Source organism: Oryctolagus cuniculus, chromosome 4, assembly GCF_051225735.1.
Source record: "Oryctolagus cuniculus isolate XC-2025 breed Fujian yellow rabbit chromosome 4, ASM5122573v1, whole genome shotgun sequence".
NCBI classification, from domain to species: Eukaryota; Metazoa; Chordata; class Mammalia; order Lagomorpha; family Leporidae; genus Oryctolagus; species Oryctolagus cuniculus.
Window position 1 is genome coordinate 150,516,835 of NC_142870.1, and position 16,011 is coordinate 150,532,845.

The window sequence follows — 16,011 nt, forward strand, 5'->3', positions numbered from 1 at the left end:
ACAGGCAGGAGGAATTAGAGGTCCTGCAGCCTCAGAAAACAACATACTTCCTTAGATAAAGATGATATCATCAATCAATATTGAAGCCAAGCAGATGAATGTATTGCTTATTTAAGTGAAGCTAAGGAGATCAGGCATCATATCACCCAGCAAGGTAAATGCTGACCTGAGACAGAATCTGGGGTAAGACTTGTGTGGGACTGGACAGGTCACAGAGATGGATATGAGTGTAGGTGAGTCTCAGAAATATGACTGTGGTTGAACACAGAACTAGAGACAGGAAGGAAGCAAGATGGGTCAGACCTTCTGAGGAGGCACCACAGCCCTCCCTAGATGACTTGCCAGTCTCAGCTGCCTTTGAGACCTGCAGCAAATCCCACCCCATTTTTAAGCAGATGTGATGCCTCCAACCTACTCACCCCAGGGGTAGCTCGTGTCTTCAGCTTCATCCCCTTCCCTCCCTGTTTCTAGTAATGAGTCTTGATTTCCCAGATTCGACTCCCATAGCCCTCCCTTGACACAAGTGGCTTTCATCCCCCCCCCACCAAAAAAAAAAAAAACACACACCAGACCACCTTGGCTTCCAGTGGCCCCATAGGATGCTTCTGATGGTATTTGGTGGTCCCTGGATCTTTGAAGACAGAAGCCATGACACTGTTGAAGCCATGAAACTCTCCACTTGATTTGGCCTAAAATTGATGCCCGCTGGCTGCACCAAGATCATTAAGTGCATGGAGCTGCACAAGTAGCCATTGCATGGGTAAGGTGGACCCAGCCTGAGAAAGAGTCGCTTTCTGAAGCTTTCTTGTATAATCTTTTCAATACGTGCTGTACTGGGAAGGTACCTTCATGCTCAATTAATCCACTTCCTCTAGAGATGACAAAAGGTGTCATCAAAGCAGAGAAAACTTCAGCCCATGACACCCAGGTAATAGACAGCCATGACTTGCAACGTATTTTTTTTCAACTTCTAATGCTGCCCCCGTGGAAAGTTTAAAAATAACAACTTACCCTCCCGTGCATTGGTACACATACTTTCTTGCAGGGGCAGGTATACATCTTTCAGTTTGTCAAAATCCTTGACATGGATGGTGTTTTCTTTATTCCCTGCCATGGCCTCAAGTTCTTCTTGGTTGGCCTTCCCTACGCCCACTGCAATGATGGTGATGCCTTTGTTTCTTAATTTCAGGGCTGTGTCATTGAGAAGATGCCGATCGTGGGATTCCCCATCTGTGATGATAATCAGCATCTGCTTCACGTTTTGCTTGATGCGGCTGCCGTGCTGTTCCTCAAAGAGGGTAGCCGAGCGACCGAGAGCCTTAGCGGTGAAGGTGGACCCACCGGTGTCCCTGCGCCTCCTCAGATGCTCAATAATTGCCGAACGGTTTGAGTATGTGTTCAGGTAAAAGAGAATGTCAGGATCATCAGAGTATCTGAGGGCTCCAAACTGAACTCGGTCCCTGCCAACATCTGACTTCTTCACCAAATGGATCGTCAGGTTAATCATGCTTTCTTGCTGTTCTGAATTTATGCTGCCTGAATGATCCAACACGAACACGACGTCTAACAGTTGAATCCTTTTACAATCTGCAAAAGAGGAGCAAGAGGAAAATCATAAACTTTCTACAGTGCGTTCTACACAGAATGCTGAGAAGGAGAGCAAACTGACATCCCCACGAGCCTGTGATGTGCCAGAACATCCCATCCCACTGATTTCTTAGGGGGGCTGTTGCTAGTTTACAGAGCTAGAAGCTGAGGCTCATGAAGTGCAACTTCCCCAGATCACAGTTCCGAGGACACTTATCCCCTTATTTACGTGACTCTACAGTCAGGAACCCTTGTGCTGCTCCACTCTCCTCTGCCATATCTCATCAGCACATGTAACACCCTTTGCCAAGTAGGCTTTCAGCTCAAAGGAATATCAGAAGTTAGCTCAATCCCAATATAATGGAGAGACACCCTGATGTTTGCCAAACTGGCCTGCTGTTCTAGAGAGTTCAGGAACTCCTTGAATAAGCCCTACTCCCTCTGGCTCCAGCTTCTCGTGAGCTTCCAGCAGTCAAACCTTGCCTGCGCATCACACCTCTGTACACTTGTTTTTGCTCCTTCCTCTGACTCCTAAATTCAACTCAAAAAATAAGCAGAGTCTCCTATTACCTCTTCCTTGTCTCCAAGGCCCCCTCCACATTAGAAGCCAAGCAATCACTCTGGCCAGGTCTCCAAAATACATATACCCTCCCTCCTCTCCTCTCCCTTTTTCTTCTCTCAGTAACTTATAACATGAGCTCATGCCTTCCAGTTTCATTTTCCCCCATTTTCCACATACCTGCCTTATTTCTGGCAGTGAAGTTTCAAATTTACAAGTCTCAGACAGTGTGGAGAGCCCAGGCTACACCTGTACAAAGCTGGGGCAGCTGTCCGCTGGGCTTTGTGATTAGTCATCACTTGACACCTGTTTATGAGTCAGCTAAAATTTCACCTTCTGCCATGGAGTGGGCCTCCATGAGCATTATAGTTTTCAAAATGAAGAAACACCAGGAAGAGCCCTGCAGGCTGCAAAGTTGGGTCTGAGGACTTTAGGGACACCTTTCAAGATGACCAAGAATTTACACACCACTCCCACTCTCAGAAGAAGGAAAAACTCGAATAAAGCTTCCAATTACCAGGGAAGTCTTAGAGATATTGCCTAAGACTCAGAGTTTACAGCCAAGCATTGTATTTGCTAATGTGATGAACATTTCACACACGTAATCATGAAGAACAAAGACTAAGGAGATTTCTATGTTGCCGGGGGGAAAACATGCAATAAACTTATTAATGTTTTGGTTTATTGTCTTAGTTGTATCTCAAACACAGATAAAAGCCAGGGACAAACTTAAAAGCACTTCTGTTTTTAGTATATCTCTGGAGCCGGCGCCGCGGCTCACTAGGCTAATCCTCCACCTTGCGGTGCCGGCACACCAGGTTCTAGTCCCGGTCGGGGCGCCGGATTCTGTCCCGGTTGCCCCTCTTCCAGGCCAGCTCTCTGCTGTGGCCCGGGAGTGCAGTGGAGGATGGCCCAAGTACTTGGGTCCTGCACCCCATGGGAGACCAGGAGAAGTACCTGGCTCCTGCCATCAGATCAGCGCAGTGCGCCGGCCGCAGTGTGCTGGCTGCGGCGGCCATTGGAGGGTGAACCAATGGCAAAGGAAGACCTTTCTCTCTCACTGTCCACTCTGCCTGTCAAAAAAAAAAAAAAAAAAAGTATATCTCTGAAGTGATAGCAGGTTCTCATTAAGTGGCATTAAAATTGATAGGCGCAAACTAATTTGAAAATCACTAGCATTTGCAATAAAAAATGATGACTATAAGTAAACAGAAAAAAGTCACAAATTAAAATTTTTCAAAGGTATAGATACATGAACAGGTAAATATAAAATACCTGATTGATAGAAGTTAAGGATAATAATGAAAATTGTGCACTATATATCCAAAATACAAATGTTTAGGGTATTTTGGTGTTAGGTGCTTAAGAGACTGGATTTAATTTAACCAAGAGGAAGATAAGTTTGTATTTATAATTATTTACTCCTCACTAATAGTTATAGATAGCTAAGAAACAATTCCATGAAGTCATTTGAGATTAAAATTGGCTCTGGAAAAATATGGGTATGTAAGTATTAAATATTTAGAAGTTTAGTGTAAAATTCTAAGACTTCCTTAGAAAATATATTTTAATGTTTACTTAATTATTTGAAAGGTAGAGAAAGAATATGAGAGAGAGAATATGAAAGAGAGAATATGAGTGAATGAGAGATCTTCCATCCATGTTTCACCCCACAATGTCCTAAACAGCCAAGGTTGGGCCAGGCCAAATTCAGGAGTTAGGAACTGAATCTGGGTCTTCAAATGGGTGGCAGGGACTCATATACCTGAGTTGTCATCTGCTGCCACCCAGAGTGCATTAGCAGGAAGCTGGGTTGTAAGTGGAAGAGTCAGAACTTGATCCTAGACACTGATGTGGGATGTGGGAGTCCCAAACAGTGTCTTCACCCACTGGGCCACAATACCACCCCGTCTTAGAATATATTTGAGGTCATGAAGGCCAGCCTATTTGGTACCAATCAAGCTGCCAAAATTGTTCATCCAGAGGTATAGATGTTTTAATATAACTAAAACTTAACACCAAAGTCCAGGTAGAGGCCAAGCCCAGAATACAACACACAGTTCACCCACTGTTGAGTCAGTAGCTCACACCCTGGAGTCCCGAAGGATGGCTGGGTCACTTACCATGGAGAGTACACACGAGGAAGATGAGTTTCCTTTCTATCTCCTTTAGGTCCTCAAAGTTCTCAACATGGAAAACCAGGCTGCCGTCCCCACTGATCTCCTCCAGCTGCGTCCTGTTGGCGCCATACACCCCGACAGATAAGATGATCACACCCTTGTCTCGGAGAGCCACGGCAGGTTCTCTCACGTCATCCTGAGCTTCTCCATCCGTGATGAGGATGAGGAACTTTTTGACCCCGTGTCGGGCCCCCTTGGATTGAGTGAAGTATGTATCTATAAATTTGAGTGCACTTCCTGTCAAGGTGTTTCCAGTGATGAGAAGCATTCTGTCTATTGCATCTGAAATTTCTTTTTGGGTGAAGTACTTATTAAGTGGGAACTCTTCCTTATTATAATCACTGAACTGAGCAACACCAATTTGAGTTTTATCTGCACCAATTTGAATCTTAGCTAACAGGGTTTGCATGAAGTTTTTCATTTTCTCAAAATTTGCATATCCTATACTGCTAGAACCGTCCACTAGAAACATGATGTCAGCCTTCATGTCTTCACATCCTGTATGTCACAGAAAAGAGACCAGAAATAAACCAGGTTGGATAATCCAAATATGCAGAAACAATGAAGCAGTCGTAAGTGCATTAATGAGAAAACATTGAAAATTAACTCAAGCAACTACTGTTGCATATGAAAGTTCAGTTCATTTTTTTTAATTGAATCTTGCCAACTAGAACCCTGAATCAGAAATCCACTGATGATTAACCATGGAGTTTTAAACAGGAAATGTAACTTCCAACATGTGTATTTATTCATTCTTGCATACATACATGCATTTATTGCTCATAAGGCATTCACTCATAATTCTTGAGGCACAGGAGGTGCCAAGCATCAGGCTATGTGTCCAGGATGCAATGGTGATCAAAAGAAAAGGAATTAAACTAAAGTGATTAATTCCCAGGCTTCATGGGGCTAATATTCCAGGAGTATGTGTATATTCTTGAAAAAATGCAATTATAGGTAATCTTTAAATAGTCTTATATTCTTGGGTAACTTTGAGTTATTTGGTAACTCTGGAAGTCAATATTAAAGATTTAGTTGGCACATATCTGTTCAACATGGACTGCTCCTTTATATATACATGAAGTTGACACATAGCCTATGGATTGAAAATGAACTTGTATGTGCTTATGTGTAAATGTACATAGATACAAGACCAATTTCAATAAGCTATTCAAAACAGTGTTATTAATTCATGATATACATGTTGTTTGCTTATATAGCATGCAAGTATATTGTCTTATATGTGCCTTCTTGGTCTTATCTCTTTTGTATGTGTGTCTAATTGTATCTTCTTAGCCACCTCCACCTCAGCATCATGGGGTATATCCCACACTAGTTGAAATTAAATACTTAGCATCAGCCATATATGGAAAAATTAGAAGATGTTAATTATTTTTTAATAACTTGGGCTGTGTAAGGCCAATCCTCTGATCCACCAAGGAGATTAGCATCCCTATTTTAGGACCCACACTGCCATAAGCCATCTAAAAAGTGGTAAGCTGAGAAGTCACTGAAGGTATATGTGGCCTTGGCAAAGCCCCATCACTGCAAAGTGTAGAAGACAATCTTCCACGCAACACACATGCAAGAATGGACTTCTACACGTAGGTTAACATCACAGGGTCTACCTTCTTTGGCTGACTCTTGTTTCCTAATATCTGTTTTTCTCGTTTTTTTATGTTAATACATTTCAGCCATGTAGATGGATGCCCAGCTAAAGACTACCTTTCCTAGCCTTTGAAACTAAATGTGGCCCTGTGACTCAGTTTTGCCCAATAGATAAGAGCAGATGTGAGCTGGCCACCTCTCAGTCTAATCATTAAAACAACTCGGTGTAGTGGGCTCTCTTGGTCCTTATCCCTTTGATTCAATGTGATGGGAGATGACAAGAAAACTGGAAGCTACAGCTGAGGATGGAAAAGCCCCTCCACCAGAGCCTGACTGCTCACCTGAACTATCATATAAGAAAGAAACAATATTGAATGGGATGGAGCCTTTGCTCTAGCAGCTTCCCTGGCTTTACCAGGACACCACGCCTCACTTCTGCGTCTGCTCTGGGACGTACTTGTGTTTTCTAGCCCCTCAAGCTTTGGATGTGCAGTTTGCCTGCCTTTCTGTTCATCTCATGATTCATTTCTTCATCTACAGTTGGTTTCTGCCTCAACTTATAAGTCTGATTCCCTTTTTATAGGGGAGCACTTCAAAAGGGTTCATTGAAAATGAAATTAAAAGATATGTTTATTTTGCTGCAGAAACATTAAAAATTCATGCTCCTCAAAAGGTTCATGAAAATACATATTATGCAAAATCTATCAAAGTTAACTTTTTTTTTAATAAAAATTCCATTTCCACAAACTTTTTTAAGTACCCTCTTCTGTGAGGACTTTTTAGGCTCAAGTGAAAAAATGAGTTGAACCTTAGTCTACCTAAAGCCAACATTCATATCCTTGCCACTGCTCTCACCTGTACACACACACACACACACACACACAGAGCTCACGTGTAGATTAGAGTGTCACTCCACAGCAGTGGGCTTCTCAAGGCCATGATACTGTTAACAATCTTTCTATTTTCAGCTTCCCAGATGGTGCTGGGGCACTCTCTATAGAGAGATTCTCTGATCTTGGCAATTGGTTAAACTTGAGGTGCTGAACCCCTCCATGATGATTAAGGAAGTTAGCAAACTGTCAGCCAGACAAGTGGTCACATCATGCCTTGTCTCCAGCTGGCCACTAATGTGCCTAAAGTAATCAGTGGAATAAAGAGAAGGAGGCATTATTTGTTGCAGATACCTTTTTCTGTGCAGATGCTATGGACAATTTCCTTTTTTATGCTCTTTAAAGCATCAGTATTCTGCCCAAAGTTAACCCTTTCTTCTTCCCCAGCAATTTGCAGCAGTTCTTTTTTATGGGCCTTCCCGATGCCGATCGCATGGGTGCTGATCTGTTCAGCCCTTATTCTCTCTGCAGGCCCCAGGACTTCATCTTCAGACTTCCCATCAGTCAGCACAAGGAGGTAACAGGGCACCTGGCTTGCCCTCGTCTTCCTTCCCTTCTTCATGATGGGCAGGATGAAGTCCAGGGCTTTCCCGGTGAGAGTGCCGCCTTTAAGTTGCTTGATGTTGTAAATGGCCTTTCTTAAGACACTGTTATCATGATAGACATCAATGTCAAATTCTACTGCCCTGTCATTTGAGTACTGCACAACGCCCACACGGACTTTATCTGGGCCGATGTTAAACATATCTGTCACCGCCAGCATAAATTCCTTGATTTGCAAAAACTGTTTGTCCCGGATACTGCTTGAGCCATCAATGAGAAAATAGATATCAGCTTCCTTTGTATCCACACAGCCTGCAAAAATAAATAAATAAATAGAATGTAGAAAATGCATTCCTGTTAATTAGAAGAATCTTTATGGATTTGTTTGTGGGTTTATGGAGACACATAAGGTGGTGGAGGTTCCAAAGGGTGAGGACCCTTGGTATTTGCCCCAACCCTGTGTACTTCCTCGAGCAAGTTCATGTCCATTTGCTCCCTTAAAATTTGCAACCACCTTAGGAAGAAATTGCAGTAAAGCAAGGCATAGCAGTTTATCTAAGGTCACACAACCAGTAGATTAAAGAGTATGGTGAAATCCCAAAAGCTCCAGGCTCAACGTGAGGCAGTTTCTTGAGAACTGACATCTGCCTTCGTGGATGGTTTATGCTTTATCATGTTTGAGAGCTATCATAGGGTTGATGACTACCTATTCTTACTACCCCGAAACTTCTTCATCTCAGAGTAGATGAAGTAGAACAGTATATTTAAAGCTAAAATCAAATCGTAGTACTCTTCTGATGAAATGCTGCATCACTGAATTTAGAACTTAAAAAAAAAAAAAAAATCAGGCTCATCTTTCCTCCTGCTCTTCTTGCTGACCTACTTCCAGCAGAGTTGCTCACTCAGTGCGTGCTCCAATCACACGGGGCTTCCATTGCTTGAATTGCCTCAGGGTCTTTGCACTTGCCCTTCTCTTTCCCTGGAATATTCTCCCCCTCACACGCTCCCCTGGTTTGTTCCTTCTCAGCATGGATGTGCCAAGTCAAACAGCAGTTCTTGAAAAAAGACCCTGGCTTCCCCTCTGCCTGGAGCCCAGGGCTCATTTCCTATCGCGCTGCCTGTTAATTTTCTTTGTGGCACTTTCTGAAATCAGCCTGCTTATTTATTCGTCAGCACAGCCTGTTTCCCACCACAGAATGTCAGCTCCACGAACAGAGACTTGGCCTATCTCTCTGCTTCTGCCCAGGAGGCCCAGCACATAATATGATGGAAGCATTTTTCTAAAAAAAAAAAAAAAAAAAAAAAAAGACCTTTCAATGTGCCTTCCTTTGTTCAGGCAAATCGATTTTTTAAAATTAGTTTATTTATTTGAAAGGCAGAGTGACAGAGAGAGCGGGAGAGGGAGAAGGAGGAAGGAGGGTGGAGGAGGAGAGGGAGAAGGGATACAGAGAGAGAGAGAGAGAGAGAGAGAAAGAGAGAGAGAGAGAGAGAGAGAGAGAGAGAGAGAGAGAGAGAGAGAGAGAGATATCTTCCATCTGCTGCCTGCAACAGTCAGGGCTGAGCCAGGCCAAACCAGAAACTTAAAATGTAGGCGTCCCAAGTGGCAGCTTCACCTGCTACACTACAATGTCTGTCCAGAATCCTTTTTTTAATAAGTAGTTTAACTTTCATAATGGTGTGTTTACTATTTTTGGTCATTCATTGAAACAGGATAGAATAGAGAGCATATTTTCAAAATGTAGGTTATGTATGCCATTATCTGGTAGAGGCTATGCACTGATCTTTCAAATACAAGAGAATTTAATCATTTCAAAATTGTTTTCTTTCTTGACAATTCTTGGACTACTTATCACTACTGACCTTACTTTAGACTACCATTGTTCTTGAAGAGAGTAGAAATATTAGAAAAAAGTTTGACCCTGAGAATTAAACTATGGAATCAATACGTAAAGGATCAAGGCAAAGATAAGCCATTATCTGAAAAAAATATAGGACTGGTTCCAGGCAAGCAAAACTTGAAAACCTCCAAGATGAATTAATTTGTATATCTATCCAAGAAGTAAGTAGAATGGTCAGCCATGAAGGCGGGCAAACCATGAGCCCTGTGGGTGACTGTGGTGAAGCCTCGTGACCACTGCCCAGAGCTGTGCTGCCACACCAGCTACTGGGCACATGTTACTCTGAAAAATGTGATTTAAGCTACTTAGCTACTTAAAATTCTATCAGATTGAAAGTCAACTCCTTCATTGTACATGTCAAGCACTCAACAGTTCCATGTTGCTAGTGGCTACCATATTGGACAGCAGACATATAGAACATTCCCATCATTACAAAATTTTGATTGGACAGTGCCAAAGAAAAATGTGTCTCTTGGGTCAAGGCCCCATCTGTACAGTTATCTATACAGATAGTTATCTATACAGATATCTATACAGGAGTCGATATGCATATTCAATTTTAAAATACAGACAGCTATCCAACCGGATGCCACTAGGCATTTCAACATGAAAGGAATGCTCTTACTCTGATTTTGCAGTCCCCAGCAGTCTTTTGATTTACAGTTGAGCTCTTTCCTTGCCATACATATAGGTTAATAGAAGTGTACCCTTGACTCACTGAAGTACCGTTCAATCTGTAATCCTGCTTACGGACAATAAGCAGTCCTTCTGGAAGTCCCTTGGCTTTGCTTTGATCCCATACCTTCCCATTTAGAATTTCTATAATACAAAAATAATTTTTGGACACAGCATTGTAAAGTCCCAATACCACACATTCATCCTAAGCCATAATAGTTGGTACTAGACCAAGGCAGCTCCCATTCTGAGGGACTCCCCTACATATCATTCGGGAGGTAACAGGGGACTTGTTTCTTGCTACTACTTTGAAAATCTAGGACCATCGCATCCTGCCTTCTACCTACTAGTCTGAGTTGAAAGTTAGCTTGCATATCATTGGAAAATTACAATTCTTTTCCAAATGAGTGCTGCCAAATTCCAATGTCAACTGTTTGGAAGCATCTTATCTGTAAAGAAAAATATACGCAGATGACTCAGAATTAGATAAACTCCAAAAATCATATTAAGTATCTCCTGTCATAAACCTTTAAAAAGAGCTCAGTAAAATTACAGCAGATTCACAAAACATCTTAAATAGCAAATCCTTAACTAGGAAGAAAGGAAAAAAGATAATTTAAAAGATCAAAATGTGGGAATGTAAGCATGATTGGACTCAAAGACCTATGTAGAAGGATGATCTCTGCAAGACTTTAAAAACAAAATGCTGGCACTGACCTATATAACCAACAACATAAGACATGTTAAACAAATGACAACATATCAAACACCAAAGTATTTTCCCAATCTAAAAAGAATTTTGAAAAAGAATACTTAAGGAAATGGATAAAATTCATAATATAAAATTGATAGAAAAGTGGCTAAGATTAATTCTATTGGTTAATCCCTAAATTCATTTTCCCTTTCTCCTACATTAATGGGCTCCCAGTTTTTAATCTCCAAACGTGGCTGTCCCAAATGAAGACTACATGTCCAAGTTCCCACCTCTACAGTGAGGTGTGACATGTGACAAAGTTCTGGCCAATGGGATATAAACAGAAGTGGAGTGTGTGATTCTGGGTGTATTCTTGAAGGAAAGTGGGCAGAGAGCAGAGACTTGCCCTTCTTCCTATTCATCTTCCTTGGTTGCTGGATGTGAGTAGATTACCTGGAACAGCTATCTTGGACTATGATTCTAGCAATGGAGGCCACAAACAACAATAGAAAGAAATAATAAAACAGAAAGAGACAGAGTCCCTGACCCTGTGATACAACACGCAAATTCCGTCTGCCTACCTCTGGACTTTGTGAATCAGTAAAAACTATTTTACCCTGTTTTAATCACTCTTGTTTTGTTTTGTTTTTCTAATAGTCAGGCTCAAATGTATTTGGAACGGACACACTACCCACTTGTATATACCTGCAATGTCCAACATGACAGCCATTAGATACACATGACTGTTAAACCACATTTAAAGTTCAGTTCTTCATCACACTAGCCACATTTCCAGTGCTCCACAGCCACACACAGCTGCAGGCTGTGGACAGAGAACATCACCATCATCACAGGTGATGCAGAAGGCACGGTTGTCTGCATTGTGGCACCATTCTTGCAACCCGTGGTGGTCTCTGTATGTGCATGAGTGGAGTGAGGGAGACAGAGAAGAGACTAAAGACAAGAGAAAGAAATGCTAAGAATGGGTTTATCTGAAGATAGGATTACAAGTGGTTTTATTTTCTTCATGCTGACACTATAAAAATATTTTTGTAATCAACATGTTACTTTTTCACACTTTCCTTTGGTTATGTTGAACATGCTACAAAATTGATCTATTATAAGGGCATTGTTCAATGATCTTTAGTAAAGGTATAAAGTTGTGCAACCTTCACCAAAATCCAGTCTTAGGACATTCCCACAATTCTAGAAAGTCCCCTTATGCATTTACAGTCACTCTTCACTCCTGCCCCAGCCCTGGGCAGCCACTTGTATTATTATAAAAAACAAACATACCAGTTTTATCAAGTTCCATTTGTTCTGCCACAGTAGAAACTTGGGCCCATATTTCATTCTGGAGCTTTTTCATGAACTTTGTGGTGTAATTTCCCAAGTCTGCATAGGAGCTCATGACGGAAACGGACTGCCCAGGGGGGTAAGACACTATTTCTTCCAACTGGGTACTGTTAGCTCCTTGGATGTTCACGGCAAACACAGTGACGCCCTCTAGCCGGAGGTCCAGTGCGGCATCGCGCACCTCATCGTCTGAGGGTCTGCTGGTGACCAGCACTGCGATCTGAGGCACGCCCTGGGCCCGTCGGCTGCCTCCGGCCTCCGAGAAGCCTTCTCTCCTCAACTGCTCAATGGCAGCTCCTGTATGGGCTCGTCCAGCCTGGAGAGAAAGTTTCTGGACCTGCTGCTGGAATTCAGATTGGCTCCTGCTGGATTTCAGAGAAGAGACAGTCTTGGTGCTAGTGCTGTAACGCATCAGCCCAAGCCGCGTGCAGTTCTCCTTCACGTCCATGGAGCTGCTGATATCTTCCAGAAAAGTCTGCAGGTGCCTCAGGTTTTGTCTGCTCCCGAGTGACTCATCCACCAGGAACACGAGGTCGGCCAGTGAATCTTTCTGACAGGACATAGGGAGGGGAACTACAGGAGAGAGAAAGCAGGAGGATTAGCATCAACCACTGGCCCTGGAGCAAAAAGGTACTTCGCTGATTGTCAAAAGGCATTAGTGAAGACAGCGGAGTTGTGGAAGAGGCAAGTCTTACATGGTTATGGACCCCAGAGGCTTTGCACATGGTGTCCCTTCTATCTGCAGAACGTTTCTTCCCAATATTCCTGCCATACCCCACCACCATTGCCCACTACCATCATCTCCATGACCACCCCCCACCACCACCACCATCTCCATGGCCACCACCACCACCATCATCCTCTTCCTCCAGGACCACCGTCACCATCACCACCTCTCTGCTGGGGAGCAGGGATGTGCAAGCAGAAACATCTCTGACCTCAGGAAGCTCACGTTCTACAGAGAGGGCAGATAACCTGGCTGTATTATTGTAGACAGCAATAAGTGACAGCAAGGAAATCACACAGGTGAGTTGGCTGAGTGACAGTGCTGGGGGTATGGAAACAGGGGACTTAACTGACCTTGGCCATGAAGAAACCAAGGAAGGATTCTCTGAAAGAATCACATTTAGTTGAAAAATGAATGGGGAGAAGGATTCAGCCATGGGGAGTTCTGAAGAAAGAAGCATTCTGCAAGAAGAACAGGAAGAGGCAGGAACAAGCAAGGAAGAAGCCCAGAGTGGGCCAGTGAGTGATGGAGACAAGGGTGGGTGAGGTCAGAGAGAGGCAGGGTCCACATCGCCTACAAGCCACATGGTCGGATTTAAATCTTTTAAGTATCACTCCTGTTGTTGAAGCGAAATGATGAATTCATGGAAACCAACTGCCCTGGTCCAGAAACAGGTAATAGTTCCTGGACAAGAACAGCAGCAGCTGAAATGGAGCAACAGGGGCAGTTTTGAGCCATGACTTAGAGGCAGAACAGAAGACTTGGTACACTGGATGCAAGTGGGGAGAACAAACGAGGAAGTGGTGGAAATCCCTGGGTTTCAGGGCTAAACAGCTCAGTGAATGGTTGGGGTCTTTTTCCAAGCGAAGGATAAACAAATTACAGAGGAAATTCCAGAGTTCCGTTTCAGGCATGCTGAGTTTGGGATACTACTGAACATCTGAGAGGAGATGCCAGGTGAGCAGTTGATTATGGGTATCTGCCATACAAGGGAGAGCACACCATGCTCACATAAAACAGCTGCTCAGAAGAGCACGGGGGGACGAAGCTCAAGTGTGGAAAGTGTAACCAAGAGCTACCCAGGAGCACTGCAAACTCATGGAAGGTGGGAGGCACATCGTATTTATTTCTAGCTTTCCAGTACCTGGCACCTGTGGTAGCTCAAAACTATTTATGGAATTAAAAATAATTCACATAACCCTACCAATCAACTCTAAATTCTACACGGTTGGATTAAATAAACTCCCAGCATGACTCGCTCAGGTTAGTATCTATTAGTAAATAGTTGTTACTCTTAATAATAGCAAGCTGGGCAGAATACCATAGAAGTCACTTCACTTATATCATAAGGTAGACACTACTACCTCTACTTCACGTGTAAGGAAACAGAAGCTCTAGATTTCAATGACGTATTCAATGTCATGTGTGGCCAAGCCAGGGATGGAACCCAGATCTTCCTGACTCCAATGCCCTGCTGCAATGTACTGCTGCGAGATAAGTCAGGAGAGAGAAGCATGATCAGCAGTGAGCCCTGGGAGAAGATGGTGGGGGCAGGCTTTTGGCATAGTCGTTAAGATATCCCTTGGGACACCCACATCCCATATCAGAGGGTCTCACTTCAAGCCCTGGCTCTGCTCCCTAATCCAGCTCCCTGCTAATGTGCACCCTGGGAGGTAGATGGTGGCTCAAGTGCTTGGGTCCCTGCCACCCACGTGAGAGACCCAAATTTGGTTACCAGCTCCTAGCTTCAGCCTGGCCCAGCCACGGTTGTTGCAGGTATTTAGGGAGTGAACCAGAAGATGGGAGATCTCCTTCTCAATATCTCTTTCTTCCTCTTCTTCCTCTCTCTCTCTCTCTCTACCTTTTAAATAAATAAATGTTTAAAAAATATAAAAGAAGGTGGTGGAGCCCACTGCCTTGAAATGCTCAGGCTAAGAGGCCACTTAGAGGGATGAAGAGTCTCTAATCTCCCAGAGGGAGGGGAAGCAGCACACATGGCCTAGGAACTTGCTATGCATCTGCAGTGCCCCCAGGGCAGGAGGAGAGATTGGGAGATGAAAAGGGAAAGGAACTCACCAGTACCCAGGGACAACACTAACTGTAACCCTCACCAAACCCCATTTTCTCTTCTTGGCCATAGAGCTAGATTGACTTCCCAACTTCACATGGGTGTGGCCTCGTGACTAAGATCTGCCGGTGACACATGGGTATAAGTAGCCTCTGTCTCTTCCAGGTGTGGCCCACAAAACCCTCCCAGGAATGGTCTCCCATCTTTTTCCCCCTCCCACCAGCTGTGTGCCAAATCCCAGGGCACTTGGGAAGGCAGATTTGAAAATAGAAGAGCTATCACATGGACACCTGAATAGAGGAAAGACAGCTGGCCACCTAAGCACCAGCACCATAATGTGACAAGCAGAATGATGTCATTCTTTGGGAAATCTATTACTGAAGCCTAGGCTCATCTGACTAAAAGCAAATCAGCTGCTAGTTACAATCATGGCACTGGAGATTGGTGGAACAGGAAGGAAGTCCCAAGATCAGTTCAAGATCATCTCAACTCACACATATAACAAATGAGAGTGCTGATGACAATCACTCTTCCAAGGTCATAGAGCCAGCCAGCCAGTGGCATTGTCTGCAGCTTTTTTAAAAAAATTATTTATTTATTTGAAAGGCAGAGTTACAGAGAGAGAGAATGAGAGACAAAGAGAAAGGTCTTCCATCTTCTGGTTCATTCTCCAAGTGGTTGCAATGGCCAGGACTGCGCTAGGCCAAAGCCAGGAGCCAGGAGCTTCTTCCAAGTCTCCCTCATGAGTGCAGGGGCACAAGTAGTAGAGTCATCCTCCACTGCTATCCCAGGGGCATTAGCAGGGAGCTGGAATGGAAGTGGAGCAGCCAGGACTTGAACTGGCACCTATATGGGACGTTGGCATTGGAGGCTGTAGCTTTAACCCACTGCACCACAATGCCAGCCTTTGGCTGCATCTTTTGACCTTGAGCTCAGGCCATATTGCACCACACCAGTTAGCTTTGTGGGTCTTAGTACTAGATAGCACCTGCTCAGGATGGCCTCCTGTCACTAACGGAGCACAGAGGCAGCCAGGAAAGTCCATGATGCTGAGGACTCTTCCTCCCTTCCTCTGGAGAGAATGGCTATGTCCCCTCATCAGTAATCAGCAGGGCACACTCACTGGGCACGTCCCTGGCTTGCCCTGTCAGCGCCCACTCAGCCAGATGGCGTGTACAGCTTCCCATCTCATTCTCTCCAGGCTCCATTGGTGCCTTCTGGGAGCA

At 43.8% G+C, this 16,011-nt stretch overlaps 2 protein-coding genes across 2 annotated transcripts in view; both read right to left on the reverse strand.

The window, feature by feature from the left end:
- The window catches only part of COL6A6 (collagen type VI alpha 6 chain), a 318,899-nt gene that overhangs the window by 289,797 nt on the left and 13,091 nt on the right, over positions 1 to 16,011 (reverse strand). The gene's annotated exons all lie outside the window — the stretch shown is intronic.
- COL6A5 (collagen type VI alpha 5 chain) overlaps positions 1 to 16,011 on the reverse strand; it is a 139,358-nt gene that overhangs the window by 80,537 nt on the left and 42,810 nt on the right. The window contains exons 4-7 of the mRNA XM_017346727.4: positions 11,931 to 12,563; positions 7,119 to 7,679; positions 4,270 to 4,824; positions 1,012 to 1,587 (exon numbers count right to left, since the gene is read on the reverse strand). Of these exons, the coding sequence (XP_017202216.3) occupies positions 1,012 to 1,587; positions 4,270 to 4,824; positions 7,119 to 7,679; positions 11,931 to 12,563 (2,325 nt within the window). The remainder of the gene's footprint in view (positions 1 to 1,011; positions 1,588 to 4,269; positions 4,825 to 7,118; positions 7,680 to 11,930; positions 12,564 to 16,011) is intronic.